This window comes from Pteropus alecto, unplaced genomic scaffold, assembly GCF_000325575.1.
Source record: "Pteropus alecto unplaced genomic scaffold, ASM32557v1 scaffold67, whole genome shotgun sequence".
NCBI classification, from domain to species: Eukaryota; Metazoa; Chordata; class Mammalia; order Chiroptera; family Pteropodidae; genus Pteropus; species Pteropus alecto.
In genome coordinates this window covers 7,444,756-7,466,487 of record NW_006441061.1, presented here as the reverse complement: position 1 = coordinate 7,466,487, position 21,732 = coordinate 7,444,756, and the positions used below count along the sequence as shown (strand labels likewise).

General features: G+C 60.5%; 2 protein-coding genes across 6 annotated transcripts in view; one reads left to right on the top strand and one right to left on the bottom strand.

Moving 5' to 3' along the window:
- Positions 1-4,802, top strand: part of RALGDS (ral guanine nucleotide dissociation stimulator) — a 38,823-nt gene extending 34,021 nt beyond the window's left edge. For all 5 annotated transcript variants that reach the window (XM_015594312.2, XM_015594311.2, XM_006918087.3 and 2 more), the window contains exons 13-18: positions 296-417; positions 603-698; positions 1,007-1,208; positions 1,396-1,638; positions 2,298-2,412; positions 3,828-4,802. In XM_015594312.2, coding sequence (XP_015449798.1) covers positions 296-417; positions 603-698; positions 1,007-1,208; positions 1,396-1,638; positions 2,298-2,412; positions 3,828-4,003 — 954 coding nt within the window. In that variant the 3' untranslated portion in view covers positions 4,004-4,802. The remainder of the gene's footprint in view (positions 1-295; positions 418-602; positions 699-1,006; positions 1,209-1,395; positions 1,639-2,297; positions 2,413-3,827) is intronic.
- Positions 4,803-8,252: 3,450 nt separating this feature from the next.
- Positions 8,253-15,366, bottom strand: CEL (carboxyl ester lipase). The gene is made up of 11 exons (XM_015594130.1): positions 15,301-15,366; positions 13,510-13,660; positions 13,299-13,421; positions 12,930-13,127; positions 12,217-12,347; positions 11,947-12,054; positions 11,686-11,803; positions 10,334-10,520; positions 10,003-10,206; positions 8,941-9,138; positions 8,253-8,631 (listed from the first exon to the last, which is right to left on the bottom strand). Exons 1-11 carry the CDS (start codon positions 15,364-15,366, stop codon positions 8,253-8,255), a joined length of 1,863 nt encoding a protein of 620 aa, XP_015449616.1.
- Between the last annotated feature and the right edge of the window lie 6,366 nt (positions 15,367-21,732).

Below are 21,732 nucleotides of genomic sequence, written 5' to 3'. Positions count from 1 at the left end.
TCAGACTGTCCCCCCCACCGGGTGGAACACTCTGGGCTTCGTCCCCCTTCCCGTTATGTTTATGGGAGCATCGGATACGGAGAGGGGGAGACCTCTCCCGGTGGCGGGTGGGGGCGGGAGGTCAGAACTAAGGACAGCTTCCCGGGGGTGACTGTTAGAAGCCAGCTCTGCACGTTGCCAGTCGCCTGGCTTTGGGGCCAAGAGGAGGGTTGCAGAGATTGGCCCTGCCCCACCGGGCCCCGCCCAGCGCCCCACCGGGCCCCGCCCACCACCGTCCTGTCCTCTCTGGCCCCAGGAATTCGAAGTGATAGCCCAGATCAAGCTGCTGCAGTCAGCCTGCAACAATTACAGCCTCGAGCCCGAGCAGCACTTTGGGGCCTGGTTCCGGGCCATGGAGCGGCTCAGTGAGACCGAGAGGTGAGGCCGGGCAGGGTTCGGGCCTACCGCGGGCAGGCTGTCCCCGCAGCCAGCTCCAGAGAGCCTGTGGCCTGGGCTCTAGGTCCACATCGGACCCTGTCGCCCGGTGAGATGGCCAGGCAGGCGCTAGGAGAGGCACCCGAGAGTGGCTCCTGGTCGCTCACAGCTGCCGCTCCGTCTTGCAGCTACAACCTGTCGTGTGAGCTGGAGCCCCCGTCCGAGTCGGCCAGCAACACGCTGAAGGCCAAGAAGAACACGGCCATCGTCAAGCGCTGGAGCGAGTGAGTGCCCGGTGGGCCAGGGCGGGGGTCGGGGGGGCTCCCGCGGGGCTCAGGGTGGCTGAGGGTGGGCCAGGGGAGGCGACGGCCGGCACTAGGTCCCTGCTCCGCAGCTGACCAGCCCTGTGACCAGGGGAGTCGTCTCACCTCTCGGGCCTCAGTCTCTTCTGTGAAATGGGGTGATGCTAAATGATCCGTCAGACAGCCGGAGGGAGTGGGGGCTTGTGACCGACCAAGCACTCGGCACCGTGAAGGAGGGCATGGGGTGTCCCAAGGAAGGCCTCCCCCGAGTAACCCAGCCCTGCCTCCAGCCGCCAGGCCCCCAGCACGGAGCTGAGTACCAGCGGCAGCTCCCACTCCAAGTCCTGTGACCAGCTCAGGTGCGGCCCCTACCTCAGCAGCGGGGACATCGCCGACGCACTCAGCGTGCACTCAGCCGGCTCCTCCAGCTCCGACGTGGAGGAGGTCAACATGAGCTTTGTCCCCGAGTCCCCCGATGGCCAGGAAAAGAAGGTGACTGCCCCCTTCTTCCTCACAGCCCTCCGCAGCCCCTCCCTCCCTGGCTCCCTACTCCACACCCACAAAGGGGACCCAGAAGCCCCAGCTCCTAAACAGAACCCCTAGAAGCCCCCAGGTCAGGACCCCGGCCTGGGGCGCCCGGCGGGGCTCAGGGCTTCTGCTGATGGTGGCATCCCCACAGTTCTGGGAGTCGACGTCCCCATGGTCCCCGGAGACCTCTGGCATCAGCTCAGCCTCCAGCAGCACCTCCTCCTCCTCAGCCTCCACCACGCCCGTAGCGGGCACCCGCACCCACAAGCGCTCCGTCTCGGGGGTCAGCAGCCACGGCTCCTCGCTGCCGCTGTACAACCAGCAGGTGGGCGACTCCTGCATCATCCGCGTCAGCCTGGACGTGGACAACGGCAACATGTACAAGAGCATCCTGGTGAGCCCGGTGGGCGGCGGTCCCCTCGGTCCCCTCCGTCCCCCACCGTGCCAGGCAGCACACACGGATGCATCGTGCCATCAGCCTCCTGGGGGATGGGGAAGGATGGAAGCAAAGAAGCCAGTGCTCGGTGGCAGACAGTGCAAAGGGCGGCAGACGTAGCGGTGACGTCACAGCCAGGGCGGGCTTTACTGATAAGGCGCTGGGGGTGGCACCGGGCAGAGTCACGAGGAGGGGGTGTGCCTGGGGGCTGGAGGAGCAGCGAGCAGACCCGAGGCGAGGAGCTGGGGTCAGGGAAGTATCAGGGGCCTGGATCTTGTCGGAGGGAGACAGGAGTCCCTGGCGGTTGGCAGCAGTGACGTGTGACTTTTGTCCTCTCTGAAGGGGACGGGCGGGTGCCGAGATGCAGGTAGGCCAGTTAGGAGGCTGCCGTTGCAACCCGGGCGGAGAGAACAGCGGCTGCACTGGGCTGGTGGCCGTGGAGGTGGCCATCAGTGCACGGAGGCCTCCCCGGGTGGCGGGGCAGGAACAGGCGATGAGACCCCCATGGCCCCAGCATCCGGCCAGGGGCTGTAAGCCCCTGTGTGTACTGCCGAGGCAGCCCCAAGGGCCCTGGCTGCTCTGGGCCTGTCCTGATGGCCTGTCCCCGCCCCCATCAGGTGACCAGCCAAGATAAGGCTCCCGCTGTAATCCGCAAGGCCATGGACAAACATAACCTGGACGAGGACGAGCCAGACCACTATGAGCTGGTGCAGGTCATTTCAGACGAACGAAGTAAGCTGGAGGCCAGCCGAGTGGGCCATGGTGGGAGGGGCCAGCGCCACACGCGGGTTAGCCCCATGTCCCCAGAAGGGTAGGAGTAGGCTTTGTGCGCTCAGTGACCTGTTCTGGGGCTGTCTCAGACACCCCATGTCCCCTCGCTGTCCCCTGGGGCTGCCGGGCCCATCACAGGCCCTTCTCTGGGCTATGAACCTAGTTCAAAGCTGGCATCAGCGAGGAGTGAGGAGAAAGGCTTTTCCCCTGGGGCCAGGCAGCCGGACGGCCAAGCCCGCAGGCCATTCGATGGGGCATGTTCTGGCTAAGATGGGAAATGGATGTTTCAGAAAGAATCATGACAGCCGTGGTCCGAGGCATCCAACGTGTTAAAATCCTCACACGTGACACTGTCTTAGTCCTTTCTGGCTGCAGTGGCAAAATACCACAGTCCAGTAGGGTTATGAACGACAGAAATTTATTTCTTGGGGTTCTGGAGGCTGAGAAGTCCAGGATCTGGCTGCCAGCGTGGTGGCCGAGGGCCCCCAGGCTATGGACTGCTGACTTCTGGTCGTGCCCCCGTGTGGGGGTGGGGGGAAGAGTCGGGGGCTCTGTGTAAGGTGCTGATCCCATTCGAGGGGGCCCCCCTCATGACCTCATCCCCGCCCAAAGGCCCCAGCTCCTAATCCCATCACCTCGAGGACTTAGAACTTCAACGCGAGTTTCGGAGGACAGACGTTCCGCCCATAGCAGAGGCTGCTAGGGACCGGCTCAGTGTTCTAAACGACTCCGGTCGGTACGGACTCGGAGTCAGATACACTCGGAGGCAGAGCTCAGAGACCTGGGCAAGTCCCTTAGATCCTCTGAGCCTGCGTCCCGTCCCACGAGGGAGATCGAGGAGCCAGTGAGTGTTTATCCACGTCCACACGTACGTGTGCTCACGGTCCGTACGCACGCCGCAAAGGGCACCTGTAAACATCGTCGCCGTCACTACGCCCTCTTCCACGAGCCCATCGTCCACGCCCCGCGGCCCCTGGAAGTTGTTTTCTAAGTCCTCTCTGACTTTCTTGCACCGTTTTGGTGAGGTGGGCGGGGCAGCTGGGACCTCTGTCTCCCAGAAAAGGAAGACCGAGGCCCGGGCAGGTGACGGAGCTGGCGGGCACGGATTCCGGCCAGCCGTGGGGCACGGCAGGCTGCGGGCCGGGCGAGGCGGTGGGAGTTAGGAGCCTCAGCGAGGACCTGCAGGACGCCTGGTTCCTCGGGGTCTCAGCCAAGTCTGCCCTCTGTCCTCGAGCAGTGTCATTGGGAGGGGTCCTTGGCGGTCATGGAGTCGGGTCGGGGGGTCTCAGGCCTGCCCTTGTGGGGGCTCTCCAGTGGCGGGGTGTCCTGCGGGCCCCCTGTAAGCACCACCGACCAGCCCCGTTCCCCCCCGCCAGAACTGAAGATCCCCGAGAACGCCAACGTGTTCTACGCCATGAACTCAACTGCCAACTACGACTTTGTCCTGAAGAAACGGCCCTTCACCAAGGGAGCAAAGGTCAGGCACGGAGCCAGCTCGACGCTGCCCCGCATGAAGCAGAAAGGACTCAAGATCGCCAAGGGCATCTTCTGACTGGTCCCTCGTGCTGGCCAGCTGCAGGACCAGCCTTTCCAGGGTCGGGCTGGCCGGGCAGCCACGCCCTGGCAGACTCCAGTGGCCCAGGCCCGGCGGGCACCTTCCGCCCAACCTGTGTGCCCAGGCCACCCCCAGACCGCGGTTGCACCCTGGACCTCTCCTGCTGCCGGGACTGACGCCTGCCGGCCGCAGGCTGACCTGGCCCCCCCCCGTGGACCCCCCGTTGCCTTAGGTGCCTTCTGCTCTCTGGACCCAGAGGACCAGCTGACTTGCCAAGGAGCACTGCCCGTGGGCACGGAGCCCTGCACGCCTCCGGGCATTGCCCTCTGTGCCCGTCCCTCACACGTTCCCAAGTGTGGGTCACCGCCACCCGTGCCCGTGGGTCTGACCACTGCAGTTCTCTCCTCGTGCCCTTCAGGGGGTCCCGGCCCTCCCCCCACCACGCTGGCCTTCCTCAGGCTGCACCAAAGATTTCGTCGTCACGGCCAACTGAGGGCGAGGGCGTCTCACCCGCGCCCCGCTCCCCGGCCCTCCCTCGGGAGAGGAGAGCGCGGCCCCCTCCCTGGGCCACACTCTTCGCCCGGTGAGTGAGGACAGTCTCAGCCAAGTCCCACCGTTGTCAAGTCTCATGACTCTGCAAGGGGCGCTCGCCACCGCACCCTGGACATCGGGGGACCGCACGAGAGGGAGGGCAGTGGGAACGGAGGAATCGGGGGAGGGGGAGCGAATATTTGTATAAAAGGCAAAAAAAAAAAAAAAAAGTTTACCAGTTGGGGAGGGGCAATATTTATTTGTTGTAAATAGTAAATGCTAGACTTAAATATTATATAAAAATCCCGTTTCTACTACGGCCTGGCAGTTGTGTGGTTTCGTACTGTCGTTTCCCCTGCCCGTTTAAAGGCCACGCGGACTCTCACATTCTGCGTTCAAATAAGAAATCTCGCGGGGCCGTGGGTTTATTCTCTGAGGAGGGGCGAGAAGGGCCAGCCGCCGGCTCTGGCTCCTTACGGAGACATGCGGCCCGCCCCTTCACGGAGCAGGCGTCCTCCTGAGTGTCAGCCACCCTGGAACACGAGCCGAGCCAACCCTTCAGAGGTCCCGGCGTTCGGGGTCGGAGGTGCTTTCACAGGGCTTAGCGACGACCTCTGAAATGTGGGTGTCTTTAAACATAACATTTGGGGTGGAAGGTGGTGCAGTGAGATGCTCCAGGGGTCAGCCCGTCAGAGAAACAGTCGCTACGGTGGGGCGAAGACGCGGAATCAGCAGATCTGGGACCTGGGGACATCGTCACACGCAACCGCCAGGGGTCTGCCGCACCTGACAGGTGTGGGAATCTCCGCCAGGATGCTTTGGTGACTCTGCACGGCAAGGAATGCGGACTTTGAAAAATAGTTGGGCAAACTCGCTGCGGAAGTGGAAGGCAGGCTGACGAAAGCCACCTCTGAGGAGGGGGGACCCTGATTTCCGCGGGTGCCCCTTCGTGAACCCCAATGTCTGGTTCTCAAGGAGGGACAAAGCCTACAAAGAGACGAGAAGCTGGGGTCATGCACAGGAAAAGAAAAAAGTTCTATGACTGTGCTAGACGTCAGCGCTGCCGGCCCGGGTCCCGTGCGCAGGGCCTCTCCTCGTGTGCTGCGTGTTGCTGCCGACCTCGCGGAAACGCAGAGGATCATGAGCGTGCGGTGCACACTCGCCTGTCAGCCACACGCTGGGACGTTCAGCCACAGGGAGGGGTGGCATCCTGATCCGCTTCGCAGCAGGGGAGGACCCCGAAAACATTATGATTCCACCTATAAAAAATAGCTAGACTAGACAAATCGAATGAGGCAGAGGGGAGGCTAGATTATCTGGGGTGTGTGTGCGTCGGGGGGAGCTATTGTTTAATGGGTACAGAGTGCCCTTTCGGGGTGATGAAAAAGTCTTGGAACTAGATAGGAGTGAGCAGTGAGTGGAATTCATGTCACTGGATTGAACTCTTAAAAACAGTTCACTGAGCATACTTTATGTTATATATATTTTACCCCAATGTTTTAAAAATAACACTCGCAAGGACTGCTTCCTGAGCCTGGACGGTGCTGCCTTGCTACAGCTTGGGAGGAAGAGGGAACGTTTTCTGCTCATCTTGTGGCTTCTCTTGACCACCGCTGGGGAATTTATAGATTTCAAGTTCAAACTCAAGTTCTCTCAGCACTAAGTGGGGGGCGGGGGCTGGGGGAGGACCGTAAATAGATCAGAACAAGCAGGGTGGGGAGGAAGAGGCTTGGAGAGCGCCGGCTGGTGGCAGGACGTAGCATCCTCGGGTCTCGTTAGCGGCCCATGCTCGACCCTTTACCCGGACCGGGAACCTCATTTCCGTCCTCAGAATTACTTTTCCTGCTGGGTTCATGGCCAGGAGAAAGTTTACAGACTCGGGGGTGTCGGTACTGAACTGTCCCAAAGGGTAGCGGGGCCCGAGCCCCAGTGCCCGGGATGCCTGCATTCTTTGTCCAGTGCATGGGAGTGGTCGAGACACGTCCATCAACGTGGTAAGCGGACTCTCCTGAGCTTGCCTGAGTGTCGGCCACGGTTTCGCCTTGATTGGAGCTGAAGAGTCTGCACCTGGCCCGGCAGGAGCCTCCAAGACCCTGGACAGCCTCCAGCCTGCACCTTGGTCAGTGTTTTCAACTTCAGCCCCTGGATACAGCCTGTAGAGGCAGAGCCGGATGAACTGCGGGTGACTGAATTGTCCTGAAGGCTGCAGGTGTCACCTGGACACAGCAGGGCTCGCCTCTGCCGGGGAGGCCTCCGTGCAGAGTCTGAGCTCACTCACACCTGGGACCAGCAGCCCCCGCCATTCCGACGTGGCCTGGCCATCCAGCGACGTGACGCCCTGAGTGACAGGCGGGCAGGACTGTGCTCCAGTGGAGGACAGAAGCACCATGTCCCCCGGCCCGGCGGAGGCACTGGGGTCTGCGGGCTCCGGGGAGCACCCACCAGGTAGGAACATGCAGAGGAGGCGCGTGTGTGTTGATGGGATACCCTGGTGCCTCCTTGGGCCTCCGCTGGCTGAGAACAGGGACAGTCACCAGGAGAAGCCCACACTCAGGGCGGGTCCATCCCCCTCGGTCTCACACCTGAGAGCCCTTGACCAAGTCTGGGAGCCCAGGACAGCCAAGGTGGCCACAGGCCAGCCCGAGTGCCCCCTGTCCCTCCAGGGGTCGGTCTGAGGGCACAGGACTCGGCTCCTCTCTCCCATCGGTAGGCTGGAGAGGGAGAGGGAGCAGCCGCTGGTCCCCTGGTGCTGCCTCACCACATACACACCTACCTGGCTGCGCTGCTCAGGACTCCAGAACCTTCTCTACTCTGAGCCGTCAGCCTCGCCCCACAGTGACGAAAGAACGGGGGAGGAGAGAAAACACCCCCGATGTGTGAGCTCTGGAGTCTCAGACCTGGATCTGAATACTTGCCCTGATGGCCTAGGCATGTGACCCCTCCCGGCCTTCCCTCTATAAGTGTCTGAAACAGGGGTTCACGGTGCCCGCCTCACACGGCCCCAGTGGGGTCATGCTGGTTAGGCCCTCGGAGAGGTTGGCACCCCGTTCCAGCCTGCACGGAGTGAGCACAGCCCAGCTCTGACGTCTGCCTCCCGCCCCCGACTCTGCCAGAGTCACCGGGCACGGCCCACGGTCTCCTGCTGGCAGGGGACCCAGTGTCCGGCCGTCTTGCCCGTTTGCTTCTGACGTTCTCGTGTGACGCTTTATTCTCTGACTCAGACCCAGCTGGAGGCAGAATCCATTTCTCTTCCCCGGCTGGTTTCCTCGGCCCCGGTTAGAGCAGAGGCCGTTCCCCACGCTCCAGCGGACTTGGCTGTGGCTGGACTCCATGGTCCAGAGGAGGCCACGGCCTGCAGAGCCTGGCTCCGCTGAGCCGCAGCCGCCATCAACCCCGCCCACTGTTTGGGCCGAGCTGAGCCCCTCTGAGCCAGGAGCCTGGCATGGAGAGACCCAGGCCTGGGTCCCAGCCCTGGCTCTGACGCTTCTCCAAGCCTCCTCTGAAACGTCCACTTCCTGGAGCTGGAGCCTGACAGATCGGAAGTGCACTGGGCCTGGGGCCGGCACCCTAACCGTCACTGAGGCCTGCCTTCCTCCAGGCGGGTGGTGGGAGCAAAGAAGGACACCAGGCTGGGAGACGAGGCTTTATTCGGGGAGAGCTCAGGACGGGGTGGGCCCCCTGGCATCCCAGCAGGGGCTTCTGGGGGCCGAGGACATTAGAAGCCAATGACTACAGGCATCTGAGCCCCCTCAGAGTCACCTGTGGTGGGCACAGGTGCAGCGTCAGAGTCACGGGTGGGGGGCGCTGGGGAGGCCTCGGAGTCATCTGGGGAGGGCGCGGGGGTGACTTCAGAGTCGTCTGTGGGTGTCGCGGGGGTGACATCGGAGTCGTTTGTGGGGGGCGTGGGGGTGGCCCCCTCTCCGTTCACCGTGGGCAGTGCCTGGTAGGTCAGTGTCCAGTAGCGCAGGTAGCTGGTCCTGAGGTGCTGTTTCACGGAAATGTCGTTCATCTTCTTGATCTCCAGGTAGTTGCCGCTTTCCAGGGTGTAGGGTTCCCAGCGCGTGGGCACGGACAAGTGGCCCATGTTAGGGTCCCTGCAGAGGGAGCAAAAAGGCTGGCTGGGGGCTGGGAGCACACGGGAGGCTGGAGACCTGTGCCCCGGCCCGGCTCGGCCCCGGCTTGCCCGGGCCGTCCTCTGCCTCTGTGCTGACCCGACCCATGAGGGCGCCTCTCCAGCTTCGGGGTACAGGCTGGGGCCCAGCCAGCAGCTCTCACCCTCACACGCAGGAGGGGGTCCTGAGGCTCAGGGAGGGTAAATGTAAGTGAGGGGACAGGAGCTGGAACCCAGGCGTGCACAGCCAAGGTGACAGGGGGCCCCAGGCTCAGCCTCACCCCCGCCTTACCCGTTTCTGGCAAAGTTGGTCCAGTAGGCGATCACGGTCTTGGAGACAGCCCTGTCCTGGGCCCCGTAGCCCAGCGGGGTGGCAAAGGGCTTCCCAAAGACATACGGGATGTCGTTGCCGTGGTCGGCCCCCACCCAGCTGGGGTGCAGAAGCATCGGAGCGGGATACGAGAACAGGTAGCTGTAGGTCTTGGCGCTCCTGAGGAGGGGAGGGCAGACCGCCCAGGTTGGCAGGGTGCTCACCTGGGGCCACCCAGCCCGGAGATGGACCCCGGAGGGAGACCATGGGGGAGGGGCAGGGGCTGGGAATTCCCTCCGACTCAGGAAGAACCTGGGACCCTGACACCCAGGGAGGGTGAAGCTGTGGGCCAAATTCACGCATGTCACGGGTTCTATGATTGCAACTGTGTTTGTACTTCACAAAACACACTGAGGCGCCGTCTTCCTGTAATTCGGCTATCAAGAAAGAATTTTTTTCTCTGCAAGTGAATTCGTGTTCTTCATCTGATAGGACGAGGTACGTGCACTCAGATGTTTCCCTTTTTGCCTTGGCTGACAGGAAGCTCGGAGCTAAATTTACTGTTCAGTTGCAGCATAGTTTTCATCCTAGGTTCCTAGGTAGAATTCTGTCTTCCTACTTTTGTTGCCCATTATTATGTGGAAGTTTTTTTAATGTGGCCACAAGCTTAAGTTGATTTGAAAGTTGGCAAAGTCAAAACCCACAAAAGAGTCCATCGTTCCAAGTTCTCTGCTTCTGCCCAGCATGAGGGATGGAAGGTGGACGCAAGAGCCTTGCGGTAGGCAGGGCTGCGGGGTAAGGGAGGGTCCGTAAAGCCCCCCAAGGCTGGGAGGAAGGAGGGACCTCCTCAGGTCTTGTCAGGCCCGGCAAAGTGGCTGGTGTAGGCACAGATGGGGACCCAGGCACAGGTGGGGACCCAGGCACAGGTGGGGACCTAGGCATGGCATTCCCAGGTCCCCCGGAAGCCTGTGAGCCTCCCGCCCTCGAGGCCTTGGCGGGCAGGTGCGTGACCCTGGGGGAGCCTCACCCCGCCCAGGTCCTCACTTGGCATTGGCTCTGTGCTGGGCCAGGGCGATCTCCGTGGACATCAGGAAGAGGATGTCGGTCTCTAAGTCCACCACGGTCTTCTTCCTGACCTCCTGAGACGAGTCGTTGGCCCACGGGGCCGTGTAGAAGTCGAAGGTGGCGTTGGCGCCCCTGAGTCCCTTGGCGATGGTGAGTCCACTGACCAGCTTGAAGAAGTCCTCCCTGCAGGGACCGAGCCGGCCGTGGACCCTCCACCCAGTGCTGGGGGCCGCGGACGGCCCCCGACACGGCACTGACCTCCTCCCCCAGCTGCCCTCGGCCTCCGCCCTGGGGCCCGCTCTCCCCTTACTCCGTGACAGGCTGCTTCTTCTTGTTGATGGCCGGCACGTCAATGCTGGCAAAGAGGTGGCTGTCTATGTTGTTGGTGCCAGCGATGTAGTCGATGTCGGCCGCGTTGGCGTACAGGTTGACGGGGTCGTCGGGGATGAAGTCTCCATCAATGACGGGGGTCAAGCCCAAATACTGGACTACGGGGTCTGCAAGCCGAGCGGCAGGTCCTCGCACCTTCCCGTGCCCGCCCGCTTGTCCCCGAGGCCTCGGTGAGGAGCCCCTGCCCCCTTTGATCAGGACCGGGGTCCTCAGCCTGTCACTCCCGATCTTGGGGAAGGATAGTCCTGTGGCCTGGGGGCCATCCTGCTCCTGTAGGGTGTTTAGCAGCATCCCTGGCCCCGATCCACTGGATGACAGGAGGACTTTCTCCCCAGTGTGAAAACCCAAGCTGTCTCCAGACTCTGCCACGTGATCCCTGGGGGCAGAGTCTCCCAGGCTGAGAACCCCTGGGCTAGACGCCAAGCCTGTCCTCTCGCAGCTGGGGGCATCCCTTCTGCTCCCTCCCTTCTCACTGGGCCAAGATCAGGAACGGCGAGACCTAGAAGCAGTTAAGGGGCGATGGAGAGGGAGGACTTTGTTCCATCCGGGTTCTGGTCTGCTAGCCAGGAACCGCGTGGGGCCCACATTGCCCTCCGGACTCTGGAGCTGACCCCGATAGCTGGCTCGGAGCCGGACGCACGGGCCTTGGTCGGGCCCCGCCCGCTGTCCCGCCAGCTCAGGACATGGCTGGTTTGCATTCGGGGCCATATCGTTGGCTTCGGTTCCCTTCCGCCTCGCCCTTGGGGCTTGATTCACAATGGGTGGAATCTAAATGAAGGCCCCCTTTGTCCTTTGCCTTAGAAGAACGAGCAAGAGAGAACCCCAATCTCCCGGGCCTATGACGGGGACGCTCCTAGGCTTCGCCGATGGGGCCCCCCGAGGCTTCATGGGGTGCAGAGGAGCAGAGCTGGTAGGGCCAAATGCCACAGCAGGTGCTCAGTGAGTTGAAGGAATGAGCGGAGGAAAGCATGGCCATCGAGCACAAAGACCCTCGGTCTGGGGTCTCTAACACCGTGCGCCTCGTCGGAGGGTGGGCCCAGAGGTTCATGAGCTTCTCAACGGAGTCCTGACCCACGGAGGAGAAGAGGGAAGAATGGCCCCTCCTTTTCTCACAGGCAAGGCCCCGGAGGCCTGGCGGCGTGGAGCCGCCTAGGGACCCCAGTGAGCTGGTGAAGGGGCCAGACCTCAGGCCTGGCACTTCCTCTCCTCCAGGAGCGTGGCCCTCCCCGCGCGTGGTGCCCCCGTGCGCCCCGCCCGGCAGCCCCCACTCACACTCCAAGCTCGCCAGGGGTATCTTATAGGCCAGCGTCAGGGCCCGCGGGTCGGTGATCTTCAGACACCTGGCCATCCTGGCAGTATCGTCCACGGGGCAGCCCACCTTCTGGGCGATCTGGGGGTTGTGGGGAGACAGGCAGGTGAGGCCGGTGCTGGGGCAGAGGACAACAGGGTACAGGACAGAGAGCGGAAAGGAGGACGCCCCTCCCCCGACATCGACGCCGAGCCCCTCCCCCACCCACTGCAGCTCCTTCCTACCCTTTTGGCCCAGAAGAGAGGGTTCTTCTGGATGGCCCAGGGGCTCAGCCCCACGCCGCTCTGGCTGATGGCTCGCCGGATGAGGCCCTTGTTGTAGGGAGAGAGGGTCTGCGGGACACACAGAGGTCCTGTCACCAAGGCTCGCCTTACCTGCCCGAGGACTGGGCCCAGGACAGCCAGGATGCCAGCTGCGGCCCTGATGCTCTCGGCCCCCGTCGGCTCCCTCCCACAGCCTTGGGGATAGGCCCTCCCCTCCTGGGGTCCCCAGACCTGCAGAGAGACGCTGGCACCTCCAGCTGATTCCCCAAAGATGGTGATGTTGTCGGGGTCCCCCCCGAAGGCCGCAATGTTCCGCTTCACCCACGCGATGGCCATGTGCTGGTCTCGAAGGCCGTAGTTACCTGGGGCGGGGAGGGGGGCTCTGTCAGGGGCCGCTGCCGGGGCTGGGGGTGCACACGAGGCACACGGTCCACGTGCTGGGAGGGAGGCCCGGTCGAGCCCCAGGGTGGCGCACGGTGGGCCCTTAGGAAGCTGGAGGGCGTGGGGGGTCGGGCAGGGTGGGCGTACAGAGCAGGGGAGCCAGGCTGCTCGTCTCTCCCTCCCTGCTACAGTCCCCACCGTCTGTCTGTCCTGTAGCGCGCGTTCCCCCAGACGCCACCTCGATGTCTCGTCTTCCGTCTCTTTCACGCGGCTTGCTGTCCCTGCTCCCCGGTCCCTCTCAGGGTCTCCGTCTGTCAGTCTGTCTGTCTGTCTGTCTGTCTGTCTCTCTGTCTCTCTCTCTCTCTTTCTCTCTCTTTCAATTTCATTCTTTTGTAAGTGTCTTTCCCTGCGACTGCCAAGGGCTTCTTGCATCTCACACACCGTCTCGTTCTCCCTGGCCCTGCAAACAGGATTCTGGGCCTTTCTGGGGTGCTGTCAGGAGGGGAGCTGAGGGGTGCCCCCACTGGACTCCCCCACCCCCACACCCGAGGTGCCCGGCAGACCTGGCAGGTTGGGGTCCCCGGTGCTGAGGAAGCCCAGGGTTCCGACACGGTAGTCGAAGGTGACCACGATGACGTTGCCCCGTGTGGCTAACTCCTCCCCATCGTACAGGTAGTTGCTGAGAAAGTTGGCCCCATGGCCGGACCCCATGAGGAAGGCACCTCCATAGATCCAGATCATGACCGGCAGGTCCCGGGACACTGAGGCAGGGGGAGCAAGCTGATGACCCCGAGTGCCCCCTTCCCACTCCCCTCCCTGCTTGGTGCTGATTTCGGGGAAGTTTAGCTCTGGGGCCCCAGAGACGACCGAGGGGCAAAGCTGGGCCTTTGGCCAGGCGCGGGGAGCTGGGGGGCACGGGAGGACACACTGACCTTCCTTCTTGCCCTGGGGGACCCAGATGTTGAGGTAGAGGCAGTCTTCTGCCCCGAGGGTGTTGTCCTGGGTGATGGTGGTCTGCAGGCATCGCTTCTTGAAGCCCGTGGCCTTCAGGATCCCTGCAGGTGGCCACAGGGCCTGAGTGAGGACAGCAGTCCGCGAATGCCAGCCCAGCCGCAGGCGCTGCCCAGCGTCCGCCGCTCCCACCTTGCCAGCCGGGGTGTCTCTGGGGGTTCTCCAGGGTCTTGGGGGGGGCAGCGAACGGGATGCCCTTGAAGATGTCCACATAGTCGCCAAAGAGGCCGAGCTTCTTGTTGACGCCTTCCACGAAGCCCCCTTCTGTGTACACCGAGCCCAGCTGCGGGGAGAGGCAGGCCAGCATGGCATTCGGGCTGGGGGTCCCGCTGGGAGTCGGGCTGGCCCGAGCAGGCCCCGGGGGGCCCAGGAGCTCCTCAGAGACGGCTTCGAGGAGGAACCAGTCTGCCCTGAGACCAGGACCCCTGCCACTCGCCTGTGTTGGTGACGGATTGGCTTGCCGCCACCCCACCACTCCCGCCGGGGGCATCCCCGAATCTCAGAGGAAGCTGCTTCGGCCAGCGTGATTTTGCTCGGGGAAGCCTTTCGACACGGCCGGGAGAGACAGGGAGGAGGTTTGGATTCTGGCTATGGCCGCCTAGCTGTGACCACGAGCCTCATTTTCCCCATCTGTCAGATGGGTGACAGTAGTGTCTTTCTCTTGGCCTGGTAGCTCGTCCAGCAGGCGTAGATGCTTCGTATGCACTGAATGCTTCATGCTCAGCCGTGAGCTCCCTCGGCTGCGGGCGGGAGGGCCTGCTTTTTCCTTCCTCCCCCCAGCTTCCCGCACGGCAGCCTCCCGCAGGGTGCCTAGCTGGCCTGGAGGCAGTGGCCAGGTTTCAGTTCCTCACAGGCCCCGTGCTCCCTGCTGGGAAGGGCCCCTGCCCCCAGGCCATCAGAACCTCCGCAGTGTGTCCAGCCCTCGCACTGGCTGCTGGAGCAGGGCTGAGAACACCAGAAAAGGGTGTCCCCAGAGAAGAAGGGTGACCTCCTCTCGGTAGCAGAAGGGGCCCAGGACCAGTACCTGAACCTCCAGAGCCCAGGGGCGGCAGGGGTGCTGAGGCCGGGGCCTGAGAGCAAGATGAGGGGTGGAGGAGCAGCGGGCCGGAGAGCAGCATGGTGGGGGGCTGGGATCCCCCGTTAAAGCCTACTTGTAGCTGTTGAGGTTTCTGTCCTGGAAGCCCTCCTCTGCCTTGGCCCTCGCGCCCACGGGGTGTGGGGGGCAATTAGGGAGGGCAGAGCTTAGAGATGCCCCAGAGGCCTGACTCTCTCCCTGGAGGGGACCTGGCCACTAGCAGGCAGACGAGTGGGAGCCCTCTCGGGAGAAGGGGGTTATGCTGGGAGCCAGGCCCCGGGCTGCACTGGGCCGGGTTTCAGGTTCTCGTTCAGACGCTAGGGGCTGTGTGGTGTCGGGCAAATCGCTCGCCTGCTCGGGGCCCTCGTCTCCCCGGGGCCCTCGTCTCCCCTTCTGCAAGAAGGGCACATCGACATCCCTGGAGAGAGGAAGCGGCCGAAGGGACGTTGCGAGTAACATCCAGACTCAGCAAATAACAATGCAAGATGCCCAGTGACACTCGAATCTCAGATAAACAATGAATTTTTTGTTGTTAGCATAAGCATATCCTAAATAGCGCGTGGACCATATCCGTACCCCAAATGACTCGTGGTTTATGAAATTCACATGTCACTGGGCGTCCTGTATTTTATCTGCTCCCGAGTCACCGTGTGGATGAGAATGCACAAGCACGGAGTCGGTGCCCGGGAACGCTGCCGTGGCCGGCACTGGTTCTCTTTCTCAGGCTGGCTGTTTCTGCCGGTGACTCGTCTGTCTGTCTGCCCTCCTCCTGGCCTGTCCCCACAGTGTCCAGAGCTGGTCGAGCAGGAGAGGGGGTCCCCTGCCTCCTGTGCTGGGCAATCACTTACCTTTGCCCCGTTCACTACTGCCAAGCAGCAGGTGAGGCCCAAGACGACCAGCCGCAGGTGTCCCATGGTGCGTGCCTGCCTCTGGGTGGTTCTGCCTCCGGCCCACGGGTATTTATGGGGCTGGAGCCAGCTGGGATCCCAAGTTGACAGCTGCCTACAGAGGATCCCTTTCCCCTCCTCCTACCTCTGACCCTTCCCCAAGGCTGGCCACACTCCAGACAGTATACCCGGAGCCAGGAGACAGCTGCCATTTCCAGCCGGGCTCAGATTGGGCCAAGGTCGTGCAGGCAGGCATGCATGGGCACACACACACGGCGGCAGCAACGGTCCAGCTTTCCCACGGCCGGCTGCTCCCAGGTGCCTCAGTGCCCACAGTGCACCTGTGCAGATTACTGCCTGCTTGGGAGTAAGCAGGTGGCACAGGGCCGGGGCTGCAAGCGCGGCCGGGCGCACGGTGCCCTGTGTTCTGGCTCACGCACAAGGCCTTGGTTTCACCCTCAGAGAAGAGGGCATGCTTTGTCTCCATGCCCTGCTTGCCCGCCGCACCTCCAGGTCAACAGGAGGAGTTTATCGGGGACTGGACATATGACCTCCATGACAGAAATGACTTAGTGCTACAGGGTGGCCAGTGTGGCTGCCCTTTGTTACTGGGGGCCCACTGGTGTGTGGTCTGAGCTGGGTGTAGGGACCCAGAGCAACACAAGGCGATCCTTCCGTCGGGGTGTGGGGGAGACCGCACCTTCAGCATGATGAGTCTTGGGGTGGGAAGGCAAGAGGCGCAGCTGGGCCCCGGGGCCCGGGAGAGGGGCTCTAGCCCAGCCCGGTGGGCTTTCCCGGGAAAAGGAAGGGCCTGAATCGCACCCAGCGAAAACCCTGCGGCACACGCAGGCAGAGAAGAGACAGAGACAGACAGACGCAGAGAGAGGGACGGAGACACAGAAAGATGGAGCCCAGAGCTACGGGACCATAGCGACGGGGAATGTCTACTCTCAGTGAATGTCTTCTACTCTAGTCACCAGAGAAGGTCGTTAAAAAGTGCAAGACCGCCAGAGACAGGGCCTAAGGTCCTCGCCTCTGAAGAGTTTGGCCCCACAGCCATCTCCAGTGACGGCCCTACATTCAGGGGCCAGGGGACAGCCAGAGCCCTCCTAGGCCAACGGCCCCTTGGATGGGGCCCCTTTGCCGCCCCGAAGCGGGTGCTTCTCATGCAGGCCACAGCTCTGATCTTGTCATGCCTGTGGCTGTCACCAAAGCCCACATGGATCTATCGATACTGGTCAGTTCGTCTGGCTGTCTGCCCGCCTGTCTGCCTGCCTGATCCAGGCCCACATCTTTTGTAATGTAGGTGCAAAGGGGTGGGCGGCCAATAAATGGGAGGGAGGATTTAGGACACGGGGAAGGAGCTGGGCTGCCCAGTGTGGCATCAGCTGGGGGTGTGCGGACCAGGGGAGCAAAGGCTTTGAGGGGTGCCGCGATGGACAGAGAAGTGCATTTGTCACGACGTTCTTTTGCCCAGTTATTCCAATTCTGAGAACACATTCGAAAGGAAGTAATTCTGACTATGGAGGAGGGGGACCCCTGTGGGCTCAGGAGTGTTCGGCGCAGGGTTATCTATAGTGATCAAAGAGGGAAGACAGGTGGCGGGGGGTGGGGGGGGCTTCGTTTTACTTGTTTATTTAACAGTAAGGGGCCCCACACAGTCCTGCACGGAGCAGGCGATCAATAAGCACTGAGTGAGCATTCCCAGAAATATCCAGAAGACTAATATTGTCCGACCAATAAGACATATCGCCAGCTGGCTTCTTGGCTAACTTGTGGAATGTGTTCCTCAGTTAGTCCTGCTTTAGACAACTGACTTTAGGGAGTCATTTCATCCAGAAATGATTTGGCCAGTGTCTGAGGTCTGACACACTGTCTCCTTGACCACAGCCTGCTCGGCCTCCTTGGAAGTCTTCTTCAGCCAGGTACCTCTACGTCATCCATTCTGAGCAGGAATCTTGCTGAGTGGGTTTAGCCAGAAGCCCTCAGCCTCTGCATGTGATCACCCTCCATCTGATCAGGCTCCTGAACCACCACCACCCCCGACCCACCCGCAGGTGATGTCTGATCCCGCCCGCCTGTCTTCAGCAAAAATCCTGCTGGGTCAGTCTAGCCAGAATGTCCCTTATCCCTAAGTTCCTAGTGGTGATTTCCATCCATGGACACACACACGCACACGCACACGCACATGCACACACACACGCACACACACATGCACACGCTCCTTGGCTATAAATTCCCACATGGCCACACTGTGCGAACTCAGCTCGGTTCTGTACTGAAGTCTTTTCTCCATTGCAATTGTCCTGAATAAAATCTGCGTCTACCACTTTAGTGTCCTGCTCTGGTTATCGGGGTGGTTACGACGCTGTGACTCAGCTGGGATCAGATTCATCACTGGACCCCTGGGCCTCTCACCCGTGGCCCCGAGTACACACCTCCAAAGAGTCTGTCTACACTCCTGGTTGATCAGGGAACTACCAGTGGGTCCGACTCCCGAGCCATTGCTCTGGGTGACAGCCCACCGAGGCACAGCAAGCACAGATTCAATTCTTACAGTTCAGAGTATACTCCAGAAGCTAGTGTTGGTCCCAGAGAAATGGTCTGGGGTGGAGTCTTGGGCTTCCCTTTGAAGAGGCTGCCCTCGCCCTGAGTTAGTCCCCACTTCCTCTGCTCATTAGTATGAAGAGCGGGCAGCCGTGGGCACCGTTGGTGAAGACATGAGAGCTTCCCGCTAACTGAAAATCCCTTCTCCAGCCCCTGCTGACTGCGGGCTCCACCGACTCGGTCTGCTCCCTTTTTACTGGCTGAGGATAATTTGGAACCTCGTTGGCCTCTTCGGGGAACATCAGCAGGCTCTCTCCTCCAACACGCTCCTCCCGCTCCCGCTCCTGGCCCACAGCTTCTGCTCAGCCTTCCTCCTCCGCCTTCTCCCTCCCCCCAGCTCCTTCGAATCCTTTGCCCCGTCCGTCCCCATCAAACGCTGACCTGCCCCTTCCCTCTGTCCCTTCCTCTCCCTTCCAACTCCGGCCCTCGGTCACTAACACTTGAGGCCCCCCTGCTCCCCCATCAAGGGTTCTTATGGGACTCAGACCCTTGAAAGAAACTGCCTGAGGCCGAAAGGGAAAAGGGCCATTGCACTCGCTCTGGCAGCTTTGGGGACACCCCGGCAGCTGCCCGGTGTCTCCCACCTGGTGCTCGCCCACCTGGCGTTCCGTCCACAGCCTCCAGCAGAGTATGTACCGGGGCAGAAGGAAGCCTTAAGTCTCCTCCACAAATATTGGTGAACAGGTGACCTTAATGTGTCCCAATGGGAGCAGGGACACAGTTTGAATAAAAACGTAAAGGGGAGATAAACCAGTGAGTCTGTTTCAGTTTTACCGACTCATGACTGAAGTTTTAGAATGAAAGCTACGAGGCACGTGTGTGTGTTACGTATGCAAGGTTTTTCCGCCTCCGATGGTGTTACCATATTAATTTATAAAATCCCTGACAGGAACTCTATTCCGATCGGCTTAGAGAGAAATGAGCACTTACACACAGAGCACTCTTTAAGCTCTTGGAAGTATAGAAACTAACTGAAATGCTTTTCAAGTTCACATGAGTTGGGGAAATCTTTGATAAATTCCATAGCGTTGGTTTAATAAAAACAACTGTCTTCTGAGTTATTAACATATAATATGAGCATACATTCTTCTTCTACTTTTTACTAGTCAAATAAGGTTAAAAGTAGCGAACAGGGAAATAATTTGAGAGGATGGGGGTTTTGAGTCCGGGTCCGTGGACCTGTTAGGATGTTCAAGGACAGACCTTGGGGCCTGAGATGCCCCTGAAATTGGATGTGTGTTTCTGGGCAAGCATCCTTTTCTGTGGAAAGATTCTGTGGCTACCGTTGGGTGCTTGCAGGTTCTGTGGCTTCCCAAAAGGTCTAGGCTGGAAGCATCAAAGTTCTAAATCGATAGAATGGACAAAGCCGAAGACTCCCCCAGCTGATTTAATGGCACAGACAGCTTAGGCAAATACTTAAAAAAAAAAAAAATTCCCCAGGTTGGAGCACAATCCGTGAGGGCAAACACACCTGTGCTGACATCACGGGAGGCAGACACTGCAGATCAGACAGACACAGGTGCTTCCCCTCACAGCTGTGCGGTCCGGACACGTGTCGCGGCCTCTCTGAACCCCGGTGGCGCCTCTGCTCGGGGAGACTATGTGTGAGGAGCTCATCGCGCGGTAGATGTCGGGGTCTATGGCTCACATCTCTCTGCTTACCAGGTGTCCTAGAAGCGACGCTGAACATTTTTCCAGGCGGAGAAACGTTCGTTTAAAAATGGGAGGGAGCCTACAGTGGGTGGCACAAACCTGAGAAAGGGGACTGCAGGCGGCTTGGAGGCGCGACTACGCACCCACAGCAAGACGTCCCCTAGGGAGAAGGCGCAGAGCCATGCGCAGGAGTCTTGCTGTCTCGTCGTTTATCACTTTATGTCATTTAATCCCTTGTCATTTAAATTAGTAATTTTTAGCATTTACTACATGATCGATTATATTCTCTATCTTGAAAATATTATATGTATGTTATGGGAGAAAGAATATGTAATTATGCTGGAATTTTGATGATCAAGATTTTCAGCACAGGTGAAAAAAGCAAGTATAAGATCAGAGAAGTAAAACCCTCTCGTCTCACATTTTAATTGAGAAATATCTGTATGAACTCGCCATTTATTTTTTCTTCTTTGTAAAGAGAAAATACCAAACATGTTTCCCAGCTGTGTGTATTCAAAAGTGCGAGAAGAAAACTCAGGAGCAACAAGTTCCGCCCCCTCCTCCGGGCGCCCAGAGCGGGGTCTCTGTGTCCACGCCAAGGAACGGGGCACCCAGGGGCGACGGCTGCCCGGGTCTGTGGCAGGGAACCCAAAGGAGGGTCCTGGGTCATCATGGTGGCCGGGAAGTGAGAGGGCACAGAAGACCAGAGGACACAGTAGCCAACCTGGGGCCACCTTCAGGCCCAAGACAGGACCAGCTGGGCATCAAAAAGCATGGCTGCGGTTGCTTGAAACGAATTTAAGAGTTCGCTAAGAAGCTAAAAAAAGAACATAAAAGCTCCCTCGTCACCACCGGCCATTGCTGGGGTGCCGCCTCGTCATTCTGAAAACTAACGAAGGGGGAAACAGGCCTTTTCCTGCTTTTCTAGTCCCAACGGTATTTCAGGGTACCCATATACACTGGGGTATTTGAGAAAGTCTTTTCTAGAATTTCAGCTAACAGATGCAGCAAGAACGGCCGAATTCACACATCAGTGGTTTGCGACCCCTAAGGAAGTACTGGACCCAGACGATCGTCGATGGCTGTCAAAAACCACGAGATAAAAGCCTGAGGGATGAGGAGGACAAAACCCGAACCTGCTGGTCGACGCCCCCGTCACTAGAGGCACTGAGCAGACATCGGCGCTGACAGGGCGGGCGCAGCTGCCTAGCTGGTCTTGAAACTGAACTGCGCTTGTCGGGTGTGACCACCCGACAGTCCTGGTGTGGTAGAGATGCAGCCTGAGGAGCGGGGCTTCCTGAAACAATCCCAGCAAAACACCAGGACAAACCGAAACCGAAACACAGGGGCGCAGAAGATGCAACGAGTTTGGCGAGACACGTAACTGCCGACGCCACGTGGTGCGTGATGATGGTGCTCGCCGCTTCTGTGCGTGTTCACTGTCTTCCACGACAGCTTTCCAGAACACGGGGGCGTAAAGACTTAGGTTTCTATGTGTGCGGTCATGACAGACTTTCGCAAATGTGGTGGGACTTGGGGAGCCCCTCCCGTTTGGCAGATAGGCTGCCTCTGGGTGAGGTTGGGCGTCATGGTAGAGGATGGGGAGGTGAGGGTGCCTTCCTCAGGTCTGGGCAGGGGCTAAGGCGGCTTCTGGGAGCTGGAGACCAGAACCTAGACCCTCTCCCTCTGAGGTTCGGAATTTGCAGCGTAGCTTAGAAGTGGCACAGCCCCAAGATTTGCCGGCAGAGACCAGTGGCCTCCGAGGGACATTACGGAGGTAAGGGGAGACGGAAGCTGTGGGCCTAGGCCCGGCTTGCCTCTGGGGAAGGGCTGCTTCTGAGGGTGTCGGCAGTACCTTGTCCCCAGCAGCAAGGAGCGGGACCACCGGAGGCAGCCAGCCTGGCCAGCTTCTCCGTGAGCCCCTGGGGGTCCTGACGTGTATCGGGACGGGGCTTACCTGAGGCATTTGACTTTGGAATCAGTGGGACTCAGGGACTTATGGTTACAGAGCGGCCTGGTCTGCTGGCTCAGGCCACTCTGCACGAGCGTGGGAGGACTCCCCGGGGAGGGCAGGCTGGGCTGCACCCAGGGACCCTGTGCTGCCACTGGCTCCCCTCCGGGCAGCCGTGGGAC

Coding starts and splice junctions, on each gene's coding strand:
- CEL (XM_015594130.1), bottom strand. CDS start 15,366: ATGGGACACCTGCGGCTGGTCGTCTTGGGCCTCACCTGCTGCTTGGCA. Junction 13,661..15,300: donor CAGTAGTGAACGGGGCAAAG/GTAAGTGATTGC, acceptor CTCTCCCCGCAG/CTGGGCTCGGTGTACACAGA. Junction 9,139..10,002: donor CAGCACAGAGCCAATGCCAA/GTGAGGACCTGG, acceptor TCCCCTCCTCAG/GAGCGCCAAGACCTACAGCT.